At 48.8% G+C, this 19241-nt stretch overlaps 1 protein-coding gene across 6 annotated transcripts in view; it reads left to right on the top strand.

Annotated features, from left to right (window-relative positions):
* AFAP1L2 (actin filament associated protein 1 like 2) overlaps positions 1-17787 on the top strand; it is a 71259-nt gene extending 53472 nt beyond the window's left edge. The window contains exons 6-20 of one of the 6 annotated variants that reach the window (XM_064663386.1): positions 2813-2896; positions 5164-5369; positions 5913-6092; positions 6638-6727; positions 7524-7608; positions 8817-8921; positions 9564-9775; positions 11418-11563; positions 12162-12273; positions 12945-13184; positions 13273-13450; positions 13688-13855; positions 14127-14308; positions 14923-15045; positions 15402-17787. In XM_064663386.1, the coding sequence (XP_064519456.1) occupies positions 2813-2896; positions 5164-5369; positions 5913-6092; positions 6638-6727; positions 7524-7608; positions 8817-8921; positions 9564-9775; positions 11418-11563; positions 12162-12273; positions 12945-13184; positions 13273-13450; positions 13688-13855; positions 14127-14308; positions 14923-15045; positions 15402-15428 (2138 nt within the window). In that variant the 3' untranslated portion in view covers positions 15429-17787. Of the gene's footprint in view, positions 1-2812; positions 2897-5163; positions 5370-5912; positions 6093-6637; positions 6728-7523; positions 7609-8816; positions 8922-9563; positions 9776-11417; positions 11564-12161; positions 12274-12944; positions 13185-13272; positions 13451-13687; positions 13871-14126; positions 14309-14922; positions 15046-15401 lie in introns of all 6 variants that reach the window. The other 5 variants (XM_064663385.1, XM_064663384.1, XM_064663389.1 and 2 more) reach the window with 5 other exon arrangements.
* The last annotated feature ends 1454 nt before the right edge of the window (positions 17788-19241 follow it).

The raw sequence follows: 19241 nt of genomic DNA, 5'->3' as shown, positions 1-19241 counted from the left end.
AGTTAAGGATAAAAGATTTGGATCTAAACCCTTGGCTGTTGAGTCTGAGCTGCTTGTGAGAGAAGCCGAGTCCTTTCCAGCCCCAGTGTGCACCACTGAGCTTTGAAGCTCCCTGGCAGGGAAGCACCAGCTGTGCCACTGTTTAAAGTGGCCGAGGGTTGATGTATCTGAACAGCACTCACTGCCTGTGAGCACCTTGCACTCCAGGACAGCTCATATCTCAGCATGGGTCACTGTTCTCATGAGGAGTTACAGTGCTAAACAAAACAAGAGAGATGTAAAAAGATCTTTGTTTGACTGAACCATCCCATTTTGTCTGCAACTGCATTACAGCAGTGAACAAGAATATAGACCCCAGCTCAGGTGAGAAAAGATACAGGCTCATTATGGCTGATGTGCAGAGGAGAGGTCCCCCCAGCTCTGCCACGTGTTTTGCTGAAATGCTCTGTGTTGTTTGGCTTGAGGTGAGGGCTGTGATGCACAGGGCGCAGGAGGTGAACCTCTCCTGCAGTTTGGGCAGCTCAGGGTGCTGTGGCCTCATCCCCATGGCAGGAGGTCCCAGTTGCCTGCACTGTAAGATAAACGGAGGGGTTTTTTCCCCTGCTGCACACTGGGGAAGTGGATAATGTGTTAAGAACCATGGCATAAAAAGACATATGCCATATTAGCTGGAGTGCAGCCATGGATCCATGTGCTGGGATACCCAGCTTATGTTATCCAGGCAGCTCCATAAACTCGCCCTGAGTTCAGAGACTTGGCTGGCAGGAGCGATAAGCACACACACAGCTTCCACCTCTGCTTTTGCTTGGTAACCTGCTGCTCAGAGATGCAAATACACCCACCATCCACTGAAATCTAGGCCAGTCAGATGCCTAAGGAAATGGGAAATCAGAGCCCTGCAAAAAGAGAGAAAAGCCCATATGATGGGAGCACTCTCAAAATAAGGCAGCTGTGGGTGTCAGTGGGTCAGTCTGGGGCTGCTGTGAACTGCTGTTGTACCAGTGGGTTCAGTGTTTTACTGAGCAGTGTCACAGCTGTAAGTGTAGATAGGAGCCTGTGAAGCCAGCAGAGATGGGATGTAGGATTCCAGGCAGTCTCTCACCACTGAGATGTGTGGTGCCTTTGCCTCCTGTGACTGCTCAGCCACTGGTCCCCTCTGCAGGCCCCAGCAGGTCCCTCCCACAGGAACCTCCAGGTGTACTACAATGCTGGTGGTTTTTAAGGTGGTTTGTGTGAGAAGGAAGACAGCATTGTGTCACTGAGAGTCTCTGCTTTTTGGCAGCTTCATGCTTGAGGTGGCGCCTTGGGCTGAGCCAGAAAGAGCAGGGAAAGATGTGGAGCAGCAGGTGTGTGGCAGGAGGAGGCTGGGGGGCTCTGGAGAAGGTGAAGTGTGCTGTGCTGTGCACAGGGGAGGCTGTGCAGCGATGCTGGGTGGATGCTGGTGCCCCAGTTTGCCTTGAGATCAGGCTGCAAGTCCCACGGTGCATGGGCAAACCTGCAGGTCCCTGTCCTGCCCTTTGTTTCAGCAAGCACAAATTGACTTATCAGATGCTGATAGAACCTTGTACCTGTCCTACACAGAGTGATGCTCATTGCTAGAAACTGCCTTGGGACCTTGATGTGATTGCTGTTGCTAAAAGGCAGTCTGAACATGCATGGGTTTGCCCTAGCCAAAGATGCCAAAGCCTGACCCCAGTAACCCCCCAGGCCCTCTGTGCTCACCCCTTTCCCCACAGGCTGGATAGGGAAGGGGCCAGCAGTCCAGGGAGCTGCTGGTGATGTTTCATAGAATGGCCTGAGTTGGAAGGGACCTTAAAAATCATCTAGTTCTCTGCTGTGGAAAAGGACACCTTCCAGATCAGATTGCTCAGAGCCCCATCCAGCCTGGCCTTGAACACTTCCAGAGGTGGGGCATCCACAGCTTCTCTGGGCAACCTGTTCCAGTTCCTTGTCACCCTCACAGTAAAAAATTTTTTTCTAATATCTAATCTAAATCTACTCTCTTTCAATTTGAACCCGTTTCCCATTGTCCTGTCACTACATGATCTTGTAATAAGTCTGTCTCCAATGCTGTTTTTGACAGTATTACAGCATGAGCCTTGGAAGACACCCATATGTCCCCAAACAAATGGGCGTAGTGAAATCAAACAAAAATAGGAACACCACTAAAATAAGTGGGGTCACTGCCAAGAAAGGACATCAAAGCAAGCTTCCAGATGGGCTGAGGAGATAGAGGTTTCGTGCAGCATCAGAGGTGGGGAGTGCGAGGCACTGTAACAAACTGTGGGTGTATTAATTAGAATGAAGCAGTCAGGCGAGTCCACTGGGTCTTGCAGTCCCTCTTTCATCAGCAGGATTCCCGCCTCTCCGCTGGGGACGCCTCTGCCTTTCATTTTACAGCTCCAGCAAATGCTGCTGCCTTCCCTCCCCTCCCGGGCTGAAATGTGTTAAACCGTTATCGCCGCCTTTGCATAATTGGAGGGTGCGATAAGCAGCGGAGCGAAAGCGCAAGGGGCGGCTGTGGCTGCCAACTGAGCAATAATTATTCTGGCTGAAACAGCTCCTCTGCCCTGGCTGGTTTTAATTACCATGACAATGATTCAATTTTAAAGGGAATCGCCTTGTTTGAGGGGATGGGTTGAAAATGTCCCTGTTTGAAGTTCCACCTTGCATATGTTGTGTAGGGATGGGACAGCCTCACTGGCCGAGGGGAGCCCGGGAGCTCAGCCGGATTGACGCCCTTGTTCTCTGCATTTGCTTATCTGTGGCTTTTTCTCTTTGTCTCCCTTTCTCTTTCCTTTTGATTGTGCAGGTCTTTTTGGTAGGCTTGCTGCAGCTGGACCCAGGCCAGGGTTGCAGGTTACTGAGGGCGTTATTTATGCCACAATAACAATGGGTATGGCATGCTTTCCAAACCTAAAGTGCCTTTTTTTAACAACAACAAAAAAAACCCCACCAAAAAATCCCCAACAACTCAGTTTTAGCAAAGCTTATCAGGTACCTCCCCCTGGCATTGCCTATTACCTGCATGGAGGGTAACCGCCTGTCCCCTCTCCCTGCCTTTTACATACACAAGGTGTTATTTTTTGTGGCTTTCCCTGTGCTCAGGATGACAATGAAGAGAACTTCCCTAGCCCTTATTCCGCTGGTTCTGTCACTGATGTGGAGCTGATATGTGGTAACACTGGCTGTATTGACGAGTAGCTGTTTGGTGAATGGTTGAAGGTGCTCTGCTGGGGCAGAGGCAGCTTGGGTGTATGAGAGGGTTGGAGCTTCCTGCATCATGGCATTGATTTTGCTCCCTGGGAGGCCATGGGAAGACAAACAGAAAAGGAGAAGTGGATTTAGGTAAAGACACCCAGATCATGGCTGCACTGATGACATGGGACTGCATGAGCCTTAGTAGTGAACAACAGTGTTGTGTCAAGTCACCCAGGCAAAGTTTGGCCCAGTTTGCCTTGTTACACATCCTGGTAAATGCCTTTCCATCATGAGGCCATAGCCGTGTCACCAGGCCAGCAACGACTGCAATTCTTCAAGTAGAGAGGAGTTCATCTCTTGAGAAACTGCACTTGTGGTTGTGGTTGATGCACAAAAGAGCAGCCAGGACTCTCACTGAGAGCATGGAAGAAAACTGCCATTTCCCCAGGAGAAAGGTGGCAGCCTGAGACCTTATGCCTCGATGAGGGACACCAGAGACTCCCAAAAGGGGCCAGAGGGGCAGTTAGCAATAGCCCCATGTTGATACAGAGGGAGATTTAGAAGATGAGGTTCCCTTAGGCATCGTTGCTGCTGCATAAGGAAAAGTCCCTAACAGTGCAGAGGTTCAGCTTCTTGGTGTTTGTAGGGTTGAGAAACCTCAACACTTTTACTTCATCTGAATTTCTGCACAGGGTGCCTGTGGACAAGGTCTGCATAGTGAGAATGCATGGAAGGGGATAAACTCTCCCATAAAAGATGGAGAGTTGGAGATGGTGAGGCAGTAGTGTGCTCCATTCAGAGACTTTGAAAGGGAGGAGTATTTGCTTTTTAATAAGTTTAATTGATACAGCTTTGATCACTTAGGGGATGTTATAGAGTAAGATTTCAGTGGGGCTGTAGCTTTGTTACTGCATCTCAGTTCCTTTTAAGAACAAATAAACCCAACTGAAATGTATTTCACCGGAGCTCCTAATGTGTTTCTTTTTCTTTGTCTCTTTTCTGACTGCTTTTCCTCTTTTTAATTTGCACCAATCTGATAATATTACTTTTATGTAGATATTAAGATATGGTGAAAATCAAAATTAAATTCCAGTGCGAGTAACTTAACAATATTCCTCTGTGCTGTTTGGTAGGGCAAGAATGCAAAACCCTACACAGATGCTGCCCAAATCTTACCATCTTGCTCTGTGAGCTTATCTTGTGAATAAGAGCTGTACTGTAAATGCCAGCAGAGCATTGCAAATCCCCCTGCAGTCAGAGGGAACATTTTTAATGTTTCTGATGAGTCTGGTACCAATGATCAGCTGAAAACTCCAATAACCTACAATACATTAGATCTGGGTATTGAAAATCCCAATTCATCCTAGTAACATAGCAGTCCTTTTAAGAATGGATTGCTGCTGCAACAGTGTATTACTTCAAAGCCTCTTGCTGTCCCTTAGATGCTGAGTAGGGAGAGAGACCTGTTAGCCCAGGAAAGGGGAATGACATCTCAAATGCAATAGATCCTTGCTTGCTGCATGGCCTTGCAAATACCATTTGTACTTCTGACATTCAGAGGACAAGGGCTGATTGTAGTTTGCTGTTGCCTTAAAAATTGTGTTTGACTTGAAGTGGAAAATGTAAAAAGCATCTTTTTGGAGGGGGGGAAGGAAGCAGCAAACATCAGAAAATGTCTAAGGGAATGTTCTCGAATTTGTGGTCAACTGAAAAGTGTCTTTTGAGCGTTTGCTAATGGAGGCTATTAGGCACAAAATATTGCTATGAAATTCATATTGGGGTAGAAAGAAAAAAGAATCTATGAGGGTTACTTTCCTATTTATTATCCTCCTGTAGGAGAGCCTCAAAAGACACATCCCTGCACTGGAAGCTTTTGCATGTGTGAGCATGGCTGAGGCAAAGCATTAGGCTCAGAGTTATTCTAAAAATGTATTTAATGATAGAGCTTTGCTTTTGTTATAGAAGATGGTGAAGCCATTAGTAGTTCCTATGAATCTTATGATGAAGAAGAGAGCAGCAAAGGCAAGTCAGCAACCCATCAGTGGCCATCCACGGAGGCCACTATTGAGCTGATGAAGGATGCCCGCATCTGTGCCTTCCTGTGGAGAAAGAAGTGGCTGGGACAGTGGGCAAAACAGCTGTGTGTTATCAAGGACACCAGGTTGCTGGTGGGTAGATCCTCTATTCTCTGCCTAAAACAATCTGTTTACGTGAGCTGGGAAGGGAAGTGGCACCTCAGGCCATGTTAACAAGCTGGCAGAAGCAAAGTACTTCTAGAAACAGTGTTTCAAAAAATGTGTCCCAGAGACCTCGAGATTCCATTCCATTTTCAGAAGGAATGTAGGCATGGGACTGCTGAGGGAGGCACAGGGGTGCATTTGTGGCCAAAATTCCAATTCCCCAAAATGCCTAGGGATGCTTTTGGGGAAACTATTTGAGGTGGTTAAGCAGAAGGGATGCTTATCCCACAGACTGACCACATACTTGACCCTCTGGTGGTGAGAGGTATTTCAGATTATATGTGCATGCACATAAATATGTGTGTAGTCTCTGTAGGACACAGCTTTGTAAAAACTATAGGACCTTTTTGTGTTCAGTGTACTTAATGCATATAGTTGGCACTGAGTCACTTACGGGGTTGAGTTCACACTGGTGAGTGAGAGCGAAGGCTCCTCCTCTGCCTCTCACCCCCTCCCATCTTCCTTCCCCAGTGCTACAAGAGCTCCAAAGACCACAGCCCTCAGCTGGACGTGAATTTGCTGGGCTGCACTGTCATTCACAAGGAAAAGCAAGTGAAGAAGAAAGAGCACAAGCTGAAGATCATTCCCACGAATGCTGACGTCATTGTGCTGGGGCTGCAGAGTAAAGACCAGGCAGAGCAGTGGCTCAGGGTCAGTGACACTTTCAGGACTTACCCTGCTGGTGTTGCCATGCTTTGATGGGAGACCATTGCTTATCTCAGCCCTGTCCTTGTGAGCTCTGGCTCCCTTCCTCGCTGCAAGCCTTTATACAAATAATCCACTTCATTTTCATGTCCTGGGATAGCTTCTTCCTGCAGCTCCCTGCCACCTTCAGCATGCTGGAGTCCATGTAGGGGCCTCCCAGCACAACTGCTGTGATGGGGGAGATGTCTGGCGTGGGTGCCCAGCATAAATTGGCTTAGGGCAGGGGTGGCCCTTCCCCTGAGGCAGCAGCAGAAGGAGCCTTTGTGGAGCCCAGGACAGCAGCGAGACGATGGAGCTGCCTTTGCTGGCAGCCTCTCCCAGCTGACTTGGATCCAGCAGTTCCTGCTGGCTGCCTGCTGCAACACCAGGACAGACCCCAGGGTCGCAGGGACTGTAAACCACAGGTTTCCCAGGCTGCTGGGTGGGGGAGAAGTATTGATCCTGTAGATCCTGCAGCTCTCTGACAGGCTATGGCTTCCCCTTCTGCACAGGTAATCCAGGAGACCAGTGGTCTGCTGTGCGAAGGAGGCAGTGAAGGCAACCAGTACATCCCAGATTCACAGCGCCTCAGCTACCCAAAGGTACATCTTGTATCTACAGAGAGAACTAGCACTTAGGCTTTTTAACTCTGTTCCTTCAATAAGTAACAGTGTAGGTGCCCTAATTTTACCTGAGCAAAGACTGATATGAGTGTAACCAGACCCCTGTGCTGCTGAAAAGGAGCATTATTGGAACAATCTTAATTTTCCTTTGCAATCTTAATTTTGTTGCCATATCTTTCCCCCCAGATTGACTCAACATGTGGGTCTCCACCATACAGGGCAGCAGCTGCTATCTCATCCAATGGGATGTTTGTGTTCACCAAGAGCTTTGAGAGGGACATAGACCCTTGGACACCAGGGCTTAGGCCATCTCTAATCCAGGTTTAGGTGACACTACCCTATGAGCAGCTTGTTTCAAAACAGAGGGAGGAGAAAGAAACTTTTGTAAGTCTCTGGTGCACACCCAAAATGGACCTGTTTGGGCACCTGGCTGGTTCCTCTGCCCATGCCCCCTACAGGGACTGTCAAATGCCCCTACCAGCCAGGCTGCAGGGTAGGAGGCCCAAGTGTGACATCAGTGGTGCCACCATGTCACCTCAGAGATGAGCCCAGCTGGGGGGGGTGCGTGTGCTGGATCTGCCCATGCTGAGCTCAGGAACAGTGGGAAGGGCACAGTGAGAGGGAGCCAGCAGGGGATGTGTGGGTGAAAGCATCTGCTACAGACAAGGTGGGACCTTGTAATATAAGAGAGGGGAAAAAGGTCCTTGTGGCACATTCTATCTGGAGGAATGGGTAACGTGCATCTGCTGAGCTTGTGTCTGGTGTTTGTTGACAGGTGGAGGTATCTGAGAGATACTCTGCAGCCTCTGAGAGCGGGAGCAGCACGGATGGCCACCCAGAGACAGCTGAGACAAAAGATGGTAAAACCTCACCCTGGGAATGACAGGGAGAATGGGCCCTTGACCCTGCATGAGGGTTTGTGTAGCTTTTTCTGTCACTGCCACCTCAAATGGACCTGATGCAGGGTGAAAGCTGTGTGTGCATTCACTGCCTGTGAATTTGATTTCAGTTTGATTGTTTGACTTCATTTTTCATAGTGAAGTAACAGGTGGATGTTGAGGTTTCTCAGGATCAGGATAGGGCTTGAGAAGCCTGGATGTGGTACCTGGTCTACCACAGAGTTTCTACATGTCTCTGAGCAAGTCACTCTGGGACAGTTTGAGATGGCAGAACTGCCAGCTGAAGTGACTTTCCTCAGAGATGTCTGCAGAGAAACATAGAGTCCTTTGTGAAATGCTGAGCTGCCTCCAATGGGAGACTTACACCTTCACACTAGGGTGAAGCTCTAGTGTGAAGGTGTAATATAAGCTGGGGCAGGTAAGTACAGCAAAAGAGGAGATGGTCTATTAGAAAGATGTGGGACCCATCTCTATATCGGAGAGAGATAAATCCATGCTGTGAACCCACTGGAGTCACCCAGCAAATGGACTTCAGCTGCTGAGTCCCTCTATGCTTGGACTTTGTCATTTTGTTATGATAGTGGGAAGGAAAATCTGGACTAAAAAAATCCAAGTCAATGTCTTACCAGGATTCCCTGATGATGACAGAACCTTATGCACACGCTGACTGATGTGCTCAGTAGGAAAATGCTGAAGAGGCTCTTTGGACGTAAATTTTCCCTCTCCCTACCTTGCATCCCTGTTTTATAGAAGAAAAGACTGAATGCAGTAAATTTTTATGGTTAATGGTTTTTAATTCAATTCTTTGTAGTATAAGAAAGTGAAGGGAGATTTGCACAGCAAGACCTGTGCAAGCAGCCTTCCCACCGTTCCTGCAGTGACTGGCCTTTGGTCAGAGCTAACCCAGGTTTAAAGCAATTTAGATGAGAATCTTCAACAAATCACTAACTGAGCTTACTGGTGGCATCTTGCTCGTCGACTCCCTGGGCTTGGGACTATTACAGCCTGTCCCTGAGTCACAGGTTTGCCCTCTGCAAGGGATGTCTGTGCTGTGGGTGCAGGACAGCAGTACAGGCAGCTTTGGGGCAGGACACCCAGCTGGGACAGCAGCCTGTGTGTATGGCTGTGAGCTGGGAAAGCCACACATGTGTCTTTTTCATTTCCGATAGTTAAGAAGAAGGGCACAACTGGCCTGAAACTGAGCAACCTGATGAACCTCGGGAGGAAAAAGTCCAGCTCCATGGATAGCCCAGAGAGATCCTTGGAGACTTCAAGTAAGTAGCAGCGTGAGCCCCTCTGCAGGGACCTGTCTCAGGGCTGGATCTCAGTGTGCAGGGCAGGATGAGCACCAGGCATCATCCTCCTCAAACATGCCTGTGCCAGACTGTCCTGCTGTTGGCAGCAAAGAGGCCACAGTCTGCTTGGTCCCTGCCAATAAATCCAAGCAGATTGTGGTGCCTCCTGCACATTAAGGTGACTGTTGGGCTTACAAGGGCAGGCAATAAGCAGGGTGACCCAAGAGGAAGGGCAGGTAATACCAGACATGCACACAGAGGGCATCTGTGCTGCTCTTCCTTGACACCAGCCCAGGCTGTGGGAGTCCGCAGGGAGAGAGTTGTGTGGCCAGCTGGTATTTGACAATCTAGGACCAACTTTGTCCAACCACTGCAGCCAACTTTGCTGCTCCAAACCTAAGCTGAATTTCAAGAGTCTCATTTTGAAAATATTTTTGGTTTTCACACTGTTTTCTATGGATAGGACAGCTTGTCCTTCTGCTTTTGCTCTTTATTTTTGTCTGTGGCTTTGTGTTGTGTAGTGGTCTCATAACTTACCCATTAGACATCACACAAATGAATTTGGGTTCTCTCAACTGGAGGGATGGAAAATATGTCTAAGTAAGCTCTGTTTGCTTGCAGGTTACCTGAATGTGCTAGTGAACAGCCAGTGGAAGTCACGTTGGTGTCAGATAAAAGATGGTCACCTCCATTTCTACCAGGACAAGAACCGAAGCAAACTGGCTCAGCAGCCCTTAAGTCTGGCAGGTTGTGAAATTATCCCAGAGCCAAGCCCTGATCATCTCTACTCCTTCCGCATCCTGCAGAACGGGGAAGAACGGGTCATTTTGGAGGTAGGGTGTATATGTCCAAGAAAGCTCTGCTTTAAGTCATCAGCTTGGGTACCTTAGTAGGTCTAAATGCCAGTGAGGTCCTCCAGAGGAGCCCTCAGTCCGGCAAAACAGAACCTGAAGTGTGGGACTTGGGTTCATCTGCCTGTGGTCACCTAAGATGTGTCTCATCTAGCTGGTAATCCAGGCTGTGTCTGATGCTGGTGCCTCCAGAGGACCATTCAGCCTTCATCTTGGGCACTCATCTTAGAATGGGATGAAGGGTCCTTTGGAGATGCCCATCTTTCTCTTTGAATACTTAAGTTCTGTCGACTGCATTCCAGATGGTTAATGTTAGATAAGAAAAATGTCACTTTAGGGATTTAAGTCTGTAGTTGGGAGGAGCAGAGAACTTCATCTTTTGACAATGCAGTCCCAAAGCCATGGGTCATGCATCCCAAGTAAACTGATCACGGATCTGCCCCTGAAAGTGCAAGTGAATTCATCTCCATCTGTTACTTTCCTTTGCCTGCATCCAGGACTGTTTATCTCTAATCTTAGTTCTCTCTGACGACAGCATGATTATAGTAGGAGGTGGACAATGTGAGCAATTTCCTGTATTTTTCCAGTGGGTGGAATATTTATAGCTAAACAACTGACTTTGAGGGCTTGCCGTGATGTTTTTGTTTAGCTTCTGGTGCAGGGTATGTCTGTATCTAAGAAATTTTGCCCAATTACAGATGTGAAAGTAGAGGTGCTGAGAAAATTTACATTTTGTGAATGGAAGAATCTGTATTTTGTTGGGATGTCAGACTCAATGTCAGACTCAATGTACAGACTGGCTGGCTGGCAGGCTTCCCAGGGACTGAAGTCTGCTAAATAAAACAGATTGAAAGCTTAAAATATGCTTTCCAGTTTGGAAAGTGTATATATGTATATTCCCTTGCCCTGAATTTTACTTTGTGCTCACTGCTCTGACTCCTCAAATCAAAGCAGAAGGTGGCTGCATCAGCCCACTTCTTGCTTCAGGTAGAATCCCTGCTACCAGGAGGTGCACATGGCTATTTGCTAGAGCCGACTTGAAGGCACACTATTTAACTCTTCCTGTCGCAAAATGTCAAACTGCTCATCGCAGCTGGGAATTCGACCACGTTAAAGCAAGGGACTCTCTCCGATGCTTTAAACAATTCACTTCCCCTGTCCCCTTGTGCAAAAAGCCCTGGAAGGGGTTTAGGCTCTGGCATCAGGACCTCACAGGCTTGGGTCTCCTTGCCTGTCTGTTTTGGCAATCCCATTGCTGCACTCTGCTGGCGCAAAATAAAACCTGCACCCAAAGCTGTTCCCAGCCAGCATCTCCAGCCCCAGAGACTTCTCTTACTCTTGTAGGCAGCTGAGTTATCACCAGTGAAAGGTAAATGCAAACTGACTAGAAATTTTAGGAAGGAGGTAAGCAAAGAGCTGCATGTATGTAGCTGCCAAATTTGTGAATCAGTCCATACGCAGAGCACCCTCGGATATATTATAAATACCCAGCAGTTCATCTTTCCCCTTGGAAGCCCAGGGAACTGCCAGCCTACTTCCCTACCCAAGGCTTAGCCAGCCTTAGCCTTGTGAGTGCAGAGAAACTGCTGCAGCAGCCTGTCCTGTCTGTCTGATCACCCTATAGGCAAAGTCCTCCGAGGAAATGGGCCACTGGCTGGGCCTTCTCTTGTCAGAATCAGGTTCGAAAACAGACCCAGAGGAATTTACCTACGATTATGTGGATGCTGACAGAGTTTCCTGCATTGTGAGCGCTGCGAAGAATTCCTTCTTGTATGTCAGTGGTAATGGGTTGGGGGCTGCATGGGGCTGGTAGAGGGAAACAAGCCTGAGCAGGAATCTGTCCATTTGTGGGAGGCTGGCTGCTGTGGGAACAGGTGGTGAATTCACAGCTACAGCTCAGTCTCTTTCTTTAGAAGCTCAGTGTGTGACAATAAGAACACTTACTGTTCTACCATGGTGCATCTAGACTGAGCTGCAGCTTGGCCACATGACCAGGTGGCTCTTGCAAAGGCAGGTTGGTGGGGTGGCTTGGCTGGGGGGTGCAGGGCTCTGGGCACGCAGCCCCCCAGTTCACCATGCCACTGGGGCAGGGTGATTGCGCTGCTGGGGTGCTGTGCCCGAGGGCTGGGTGAGAAAGGAAAGCATGGAGGGGAAATGCAGCTCCACTCGGGTGGGCGCTGCTTAACGGGCAACAGGAGCAGTGATCCCACTGCTTGTATGGCTCTGCCTTCTCATCTCCTGCATCTGGTCTGCATGGCTCTGCCCAGACCTCAGGACTGCTGTGCCAAGACGTCCCAAAATGCAGCACTGCAGAGCCACACAGCAAGTCTGATCCCTCCTGATGGGATGTCCTGCTGCCTGTTCACAGCCTCATGCAGAGGAAGTACTCTGAGCCCAACGCCTACATCGACAACCTGCCCAAGGGCCGGGTGCAGCAGGAGGAGCTGTACGATGACGTGGATCTGCCAGACCTGCCTGTGGTAAGATGTCCAGTGCCACAGGCACAGGCCCTGCTGCAGTGAGCTCTGTGGGGACCACGGGCAAACATCTGGCCATGGAGAGTCGCCAGCAGTGAAAGGGGAAGTTTTTCCCAACAGTGATGAAGGGGATTCCCAGACCCTGGGGAAATCCTGGCTTTTGCAATGGAGCAGAAGCAAATGCTGGAGAGGAGTTGCTAGGGAATGGGAAAGCGGTTTCCAGGAAGGTGCTATAGAAAGCTGGGATAAAATCCCCCAGTTTCTGTCAGCAAACAGCATGGATTATTTCTTAATAGATAGTGGGTTTTTTGTTGCCTGTAAGACCAAGTCCTGTGTGTAAGGGCAAGAATGATGGGTCATGCTGGAATAGGGACTGTTATCCCAGGAAAGGCAAAGAATCTAGCAGGGGTTGCTGGATGTACAATGGTGTGAGATACTTGCATGGGGCTGCTGCTACTATTAGAAACCTAAAGAAGGAGAGCAGGAGGGGGCTTTCCTTCAGTACACCAAAAAGCCTTGTATGGAATAAATTAGACAATGGGGTTTTAGTTTCTCTAAGGTTTTTGGAAAATACTCCAGATTGTGTGAGATGCCGCTGCTTTGCAGCGAGATGCTTCTTGTACTTCTGATTGCAGCAGATGGTCCCTTTTCCGGGGAACATTCTCCTTTTGCAGGAAGAAGTACCCAAGAATGAGAGCAAATCGGAAGGGGACCAAGACAGAGTGTATCTGGATCTCACCCCAGTAAAGTCCTTCCTCCACTGTGCTGGCAGGATGTCATGCCAGCCTTCACCCCTTAGCTCACCATCTTTGGAAAGGGCTGCCACCAAGGCTGCTGCTGAGACCACAGCTGAGACAGCCCTCGTGACTAAGGAAGCTGAGCCCTGTACCAAGGCGATGGAGCCCTTGGAGCAGGTACTGTCCAAACTGTGGTGCAGGGCCAGGCTTAATCAGTGAGCCAGCTCCCCCCACCACATCATCTGACTTCATCTCCCCTCCCTAGAAACACCCAGAGAAGCCAGAGCCCGAGGAGGCGGTGCCACGAGTGCCTGCTGTCAAAATCCAGCCCCAGCAGCAGAGCATCGCCTTCCCCCAGCCAGCCCCCGAGGTGCCAGCGGGCCCAGTGCCAGCGGGCAGCCCCCAGCTGGTGCCTGCACACCGGCCCAAGATGCCACTGCCAGGTGAGTGTGCTGCACAAGTGGCCAGGGAGTGCCTCAGCAACAGGGGCTTGGAGGGAGTTGGTATACTGTGGTTTGGCTGCTGCTGTAGAGCAGCTTTACAGTGCCCAAGGGGCTGATGAGTCTCCTGGTTGCTGACTTTCCAGACCCTCATGTGTGTTGCTTCCAAGCACCTGAAAAGGTTTTCCCTCCTGCTTTTTTCCCCCTGGCTGAGCTTGTTTTGATGTGCTGTGTTTCCAGCAGCAGCAGTGGAAACCAAGCTGGGCAAGAACAGGACGGAGGCAGAGGTGAAGCGGTTCACAGAGGAGAAGGAACGACTGGAGAAGGAGAAGGATGAAATCCGGGCTCAGCTCACCCAGCTACGCAAGGAGAGACGGGAGCTGAAGGAAATGCTCGGGAGCAGCACAGGTAGAGCAGGGCAAGGTGTGATGTGTGGAAATGGGCCAAGGGACCACAGGGAAAGAGGGGAGCAATGAACCTGGGACCAGAAGGGTGAGGGGGAACTTGGTGCTTTGAGTCAAACCATGTAGCCCAGGTTGCACTAGGGCCAGAACTTGCTCTGCCACAGTCTCTCTTAGGGCAAAACATAAGGAAAATGTACAAGACATGCCCTGGTCCCTCCTCCCCTTATGAGCTCCCCAAGTTCCCAGCAAGCACCACGATACTCCTCCTTTCACAGACAAGAGCCTGGAGCAGAGGCTGAAGGAGATAGACGAAGAATGCAAAAGGAAAGAAAGCCAGAGGGTGGACCTGGAGCTGAGCCTGGTGGAGGTGAAGGAGAACCTGAAGAAGGCAGAGTCTGGCCCAGTAACGCTGGGCACCGCAGTGGACACCACACACCTGGAGAATGCAGCCCCACGGGTATGTGGGGGGCACCCCTGGGATGCACAGCAGCTCTCTGGCAGCTAGGCAGTCACATTGTCTGAGCCTGCTTAATAATAATTAATAATACATCAGTATTATAATATGTAATCTTAGATAATACATATATGCTATAACTTTATACAAGTATTACGTTATATATAACATACATAATGTAATAATCATCTAATGAGGTAACAGCAGTGTTGGAGTCATGAAAGGTGGTTGGGGCTCAGGAGAGTGGCTTAATTTTGTTGGCCTTGAGCAACACCCTCCAGGACTGTGCAGGTCTGGACGCAGCTCCTTCTGCACTCAGCTGAGCCAAGGAGGAGCTACAGGCATTTAAATTCATTCTTGGGAACTTGGTTCCCATGAAATTGAGATGCTCACCACCTGAACCTTGCTCTGGACCTCTCCCTGAGTCCTCAGCACCCAAGCACACCACACACACACATCCTGGTGGTGTTTTGAAATTGGCACGTCACTGAAACAATGTGCCTCAGTACATAGATTAGACTGTAACTAGGAAATGGTGGGAGAAGTGGGAAAAGGCAGCAATCTTTCTCAGTAATTTGTAGTCATCATTATCTCTCTGATTTTTATTGTACATTCAGGTAAAAAGTGCCAGCCCAGCAAACAGCGCAGAGAACTCACCCGTCAACTCAGCAACGGCTTTAAAAAACCGGCCTTTATCTGTCATGGTCACGGGGAAGGGAACAGTCCTACAGAAAGCTAAGGTAACACATCAGTTGTACAGGAGAAAAATCCATCTGGGACAGCCACTGCTTTTCCCTCCTTGCAGTGGAGCAGATGGGCTGTGATGGGAGGGGGTTGTGGGAGGTCTCATATCTTGGGAAGCACCCCTGACCAAGAACCATTCAGAGCACATCAGCCTGGTTTTCCTCCAGTCTTTTCACCTGGGTTTGCTTTGCCTGCAATGTAATGAATAAATATGTGTATTGCTTATAATGAAGAGATATCCTGCAGCCAAAACCACTGAGGCACCAGATGATCACGTTGATCCTGTGCGCATTACAGCTACTGTGGCTTGCCAGATTTGCATTTTGACTAATTTGCCTTTATTCCTTGGCAGGAATGGGAGAAAAAGGGAGCTAGTTAGAAGCATGTTTTTCAGAGATGGACTAAAGACTCGAATTGCCCGTGCATGGCCCAGAGGATTCAACCATCTGTAGGTGGAGGTTGGGTGTGCAACACAACCACACACCAGGCACCTCCTCCACGTCGCGCCAACTCCTCAGATGCAGCAATGGACTCAACAGCTGCCAAAACGAGTTATCCCAAATGATCTTGCTCTTTTCCAGACAAATCCCAATCACGTAGCTAAAACAATAACAACCAGTGGCAATCCTTCCATCAAAGTCCTAACCCAGCTGATGTAAACAAGAATGTTACTGTACATAGGGGTGGTTTGTGTATTTCTACTCTGAAGGTTTATCAATGAGTTATTAAGGTTTCTATATTAGTGACTGTAGTGGGTTCAGAAGGGGCCTCTGCTATTCTTTATACCCTGGTGAGTTTCAACCTATCCCGGTAAATTGCAGTCAACTAAAGTCTCCCCTGCCTTGCTGCCAGTCATCATTCAGCTGCATTTCATCCAGCCTTCAGTCAAGGATGATTCCCACACCTGAGCAATGCTTGAAACATGAATGAGAAGCACACAGAAGCCTGTCCAGGGCCTTTTAATCAGTGTCCTGGTGCATTCCAGCATTTGCTTACTCCTACCAGCTGCAGATTTGCCAGAGTATTGAGCTGGTCACCTTCTCATGCTGTAAGTTGTGTTGCAGACTGGCAGCACCAAGAGCTCTGGGCAAAGAAGGTCTGCGAAGCAGATTCGGTTAATTTTCTTGAAGATCTTGGTCTCCATCACCTGAGGAGTTTGGTCTGGGGAAAAAAAAAAAAAAAAAAGAGAAATCATATTTGAAGGCCTGCTCAGCTCTTTTCTTGGAAAGGTGGATCTCAGTGTATCCTTCAGGGCTTGCCCTTTCCCAGGAGAGGGGAGGTAAAGCTGTCCACATCCTCCTGCCCCTGCTGTAATGGTCTCTGATCCTCACAGAGCTGCAGCTGTACAATCTGCTGGAGACACCCCTGTGCAGAAGGGGCCCCTCCACACAGGCAGGGCTGAGCAGCCTGCCCTGCAGTGAGGCTGCACTGCCACATCTCTGGTGAGCTGCTGGCCATCTTGGTGCTATCACCCTTATTTCCAAATTATTAAACACTGGGGCCTGGCAGTGTGGCCCACAAAGCCCACACCTCTCTGGCCTAGCCACGCTTTCTAATGAAAATGTCGGATATTTGAAACTGCTAAACTTAGAGACAGTGAAATTTGAAGGGGGGGCGGGTTGGCACCAATCTATGCACACTCTCCTCCCTGTAGCCTGCTGTCATCTCTGATGGCCTGGGGACACCTCTGCCTGTCTCTTCTAATCGTCCTTCAGCCCTGGAGCCCAGGCTCAGTAACTGGGTTGGCTGTACAGGGCTGGAAGTGTTTTCCAACCCTACAAAGTTAAAGCAGCACCAGTTCCCTGGCTGGGTTCTTCCTGGAGTCCTGTAGCTACACCAGTGAGCAGCACCCAGAGTCAGGGTAAAGGCAGACAGGAAAAATGTTTTACCTTCCTCACCCTTGAAAATCTTTGACAGGCTTGAGATGACCTCTAAAGGGATGTTCCTTCTCCACACAAAGGCCAAACAGCCGGGGGGTTGCACAGAGCTGTGACATCTAGAGCTGGTGGTGGCACTGGGGTGAGTGAGAATGTGCCCAGAAGGGGTTCTGGACTTGCTGGCCATGGCCATAGAGCCAGGGTGCAACAAAGCACTTGGTCAGGGTACCTGGAAGCAAAAAAAGAGAACTTGCTCACATGTTGTTTTTTTTTACTTTAAAAGTGTCCACTGTGGTCAGATGGAGAAATTGCTAATTCCAGACCTCAGGAGTAGTTGTATCAGCCCCAGCTGTCAGGTTGTCCCCGTGAAAGGTTTTGCACGTAGGAAAAATTCATACAAATAAACCACTGAATCTTCTAGTTCAGGACCCTGGGGATTTCTCTCTCCACAGCACAGGAAGGCCACAGACACATGAAGCCTTTGTTTTGACCCATGATGAACTGGCAAGAGACCCTCTCTACACACTAAATATACATGTAGTACCATGCCCTCACCATACACCCGCTGTCATCCTCCAGAAGTTGTCCAGACATTTCACAGTGGTACTGAGACAGCAATGGAGGAGAACAGCTCCACTTTCACCTCCACAGCCCAGTCAGCTTCAGTGATCCTGCTGGGATGTCTCCATCAGGGGATGGTAAACATAGGCAAGGCCTGAACAACACACTTCCCCAAAACAAGAAATGTTAAACAATGTCTCTGCCTCCCCATTGTTTTCCTAACTCAAGGCATTTCCTTTGTTGTAACTGTGACCTATCAAGTGGCGCTTTAGAGGGTTTTATAATAAAATGTTGAGTATATTATGTTATCAGTGTTTTTCTTTGTAATGTGGCTTGTCCCTGCTCTACTTTTCAGCAGATTTCAAGTATATCAAACCCCAACACTATTAGTTCCTATGAAGTTCCTTAGCTATGCAGCCTACAACTGCAATGGACTATAGCTTAAATAATTTATTCCTCTGTGATTGCAACATGAAGTAAAACAATTTTCAAAGATCTAACACAATGAAAAATAGTAGTTACCTCAACAATTTGTATGAATATATGTAATGGATTCCTGCCTGTATCTCCATAGACAGCCGTCTTCCACAGAACCAGCCGTGAAAAATGCTTCCACTACCTTCCTCTGGCCACTAGATAGCAACTGTGTGCAGGCTTAGCGCCTGCTGCAATCACTGAGAACCAGGATGAGCTTTAGCTGGAAACGAAGGAAAAAAGTTAGTAAAGAAGGTGGTTGAGGCCAGTCTTTGGACACCAGACACTTCTGTGAAATACCTTTTGGTGGCTGTACGACCACTAGTTCCACTCCTGCAGAAAGTTTGGGAAGGCAGTGTAGCTATGGCACAAAATCCTGGGGAAGGTCTCCCCTAGCCCACCCACTGACACAAACCTGCCAGTGAGGCTGTTAGTGTCCTGCCAGCCTCGGAGCACAGGAATTCCCAAAGCACAACTCCATTTAGGGTGGCTGGTTTTGTGCACTCAATGGGCAGCAGCAGCAGTTGCGTTCCTCCCTCCCAGCAGCCCTGCCCATCACCTGTGGCTGATTCAGAACACCTGGGTATGAGCTCCAGCTGATAAAGTCACTGCTTTGTTAGTCACTCCCAGTGTAATTCTCACCTGTACACAATGCAGCCAGGCCACTTGGGGCCTGCAGTGTGTCTCATGCAGAAGCCCCTATTCTTCTGGAGGGAAAACTGCTGCTACAAACCATTTTTCTTAGCAAGTTTCTCACTTAAGTACCTCCACAGTTCTTCCTGTGGATACATGGAGCAACCGTATAAGAGCTCCCGGGGGTTCCCGATTAGCACATCAAGATTGCCAGTGGGCACACTGATTTGCAACTAAGAAGTGCCAGTTTTTAAAGGAAGAAAAAAAAAAATCTCATATTGGTGGAGAAGTTGGCCTGAACATTTATGTAAGTTGTCCTGGGTATGAATCAAATTAATTTATTTCTATTGAAGAGAGTAAGACTGCAGGGGTTTTCCAAGCTGAAGAAGCCAATTAACTTTAAGGGGAGCATCAGCAGACCTCTTGCAGGATGACCTGGGCCTTCAGTACCCAGTGAGGGTGGCACAGTGGGATCCAAATCCCAGGTTCCCTGCTGCAGCCATTACAGTACAGGTGCCGTACACATTTACTTACCACCAAACTGGCATGATTTTGCTTGCTGAGGGGAGGTGGGACTAAAGGGGGTGACATCCATGAAACTTACTTAAATCCCAGTTTTTTAAAGGAGAAACAGGCTCTCTCCTGGA

The sequence above is a fragment of the Pseudopipra pipra genome, chromosome 8 (genome assembly GCF_036250125.1).
Source record: "Pseudopipra pipra isolate bDixPip1 chromosome 8, bDixPip1.hap1, whole genome shotgun sequence".
NCBI classification, from domain to species: Eukaryota; Metazoa; Chordata; class Aves; order Passeriformes; family Pipridae; genus Pseudopipra; species Pseudopipra pipra.
Note: the sequence above shows the minus strand (reverse complement) of the source record. Positions and strands in the feature narration are given on the sequence as shown.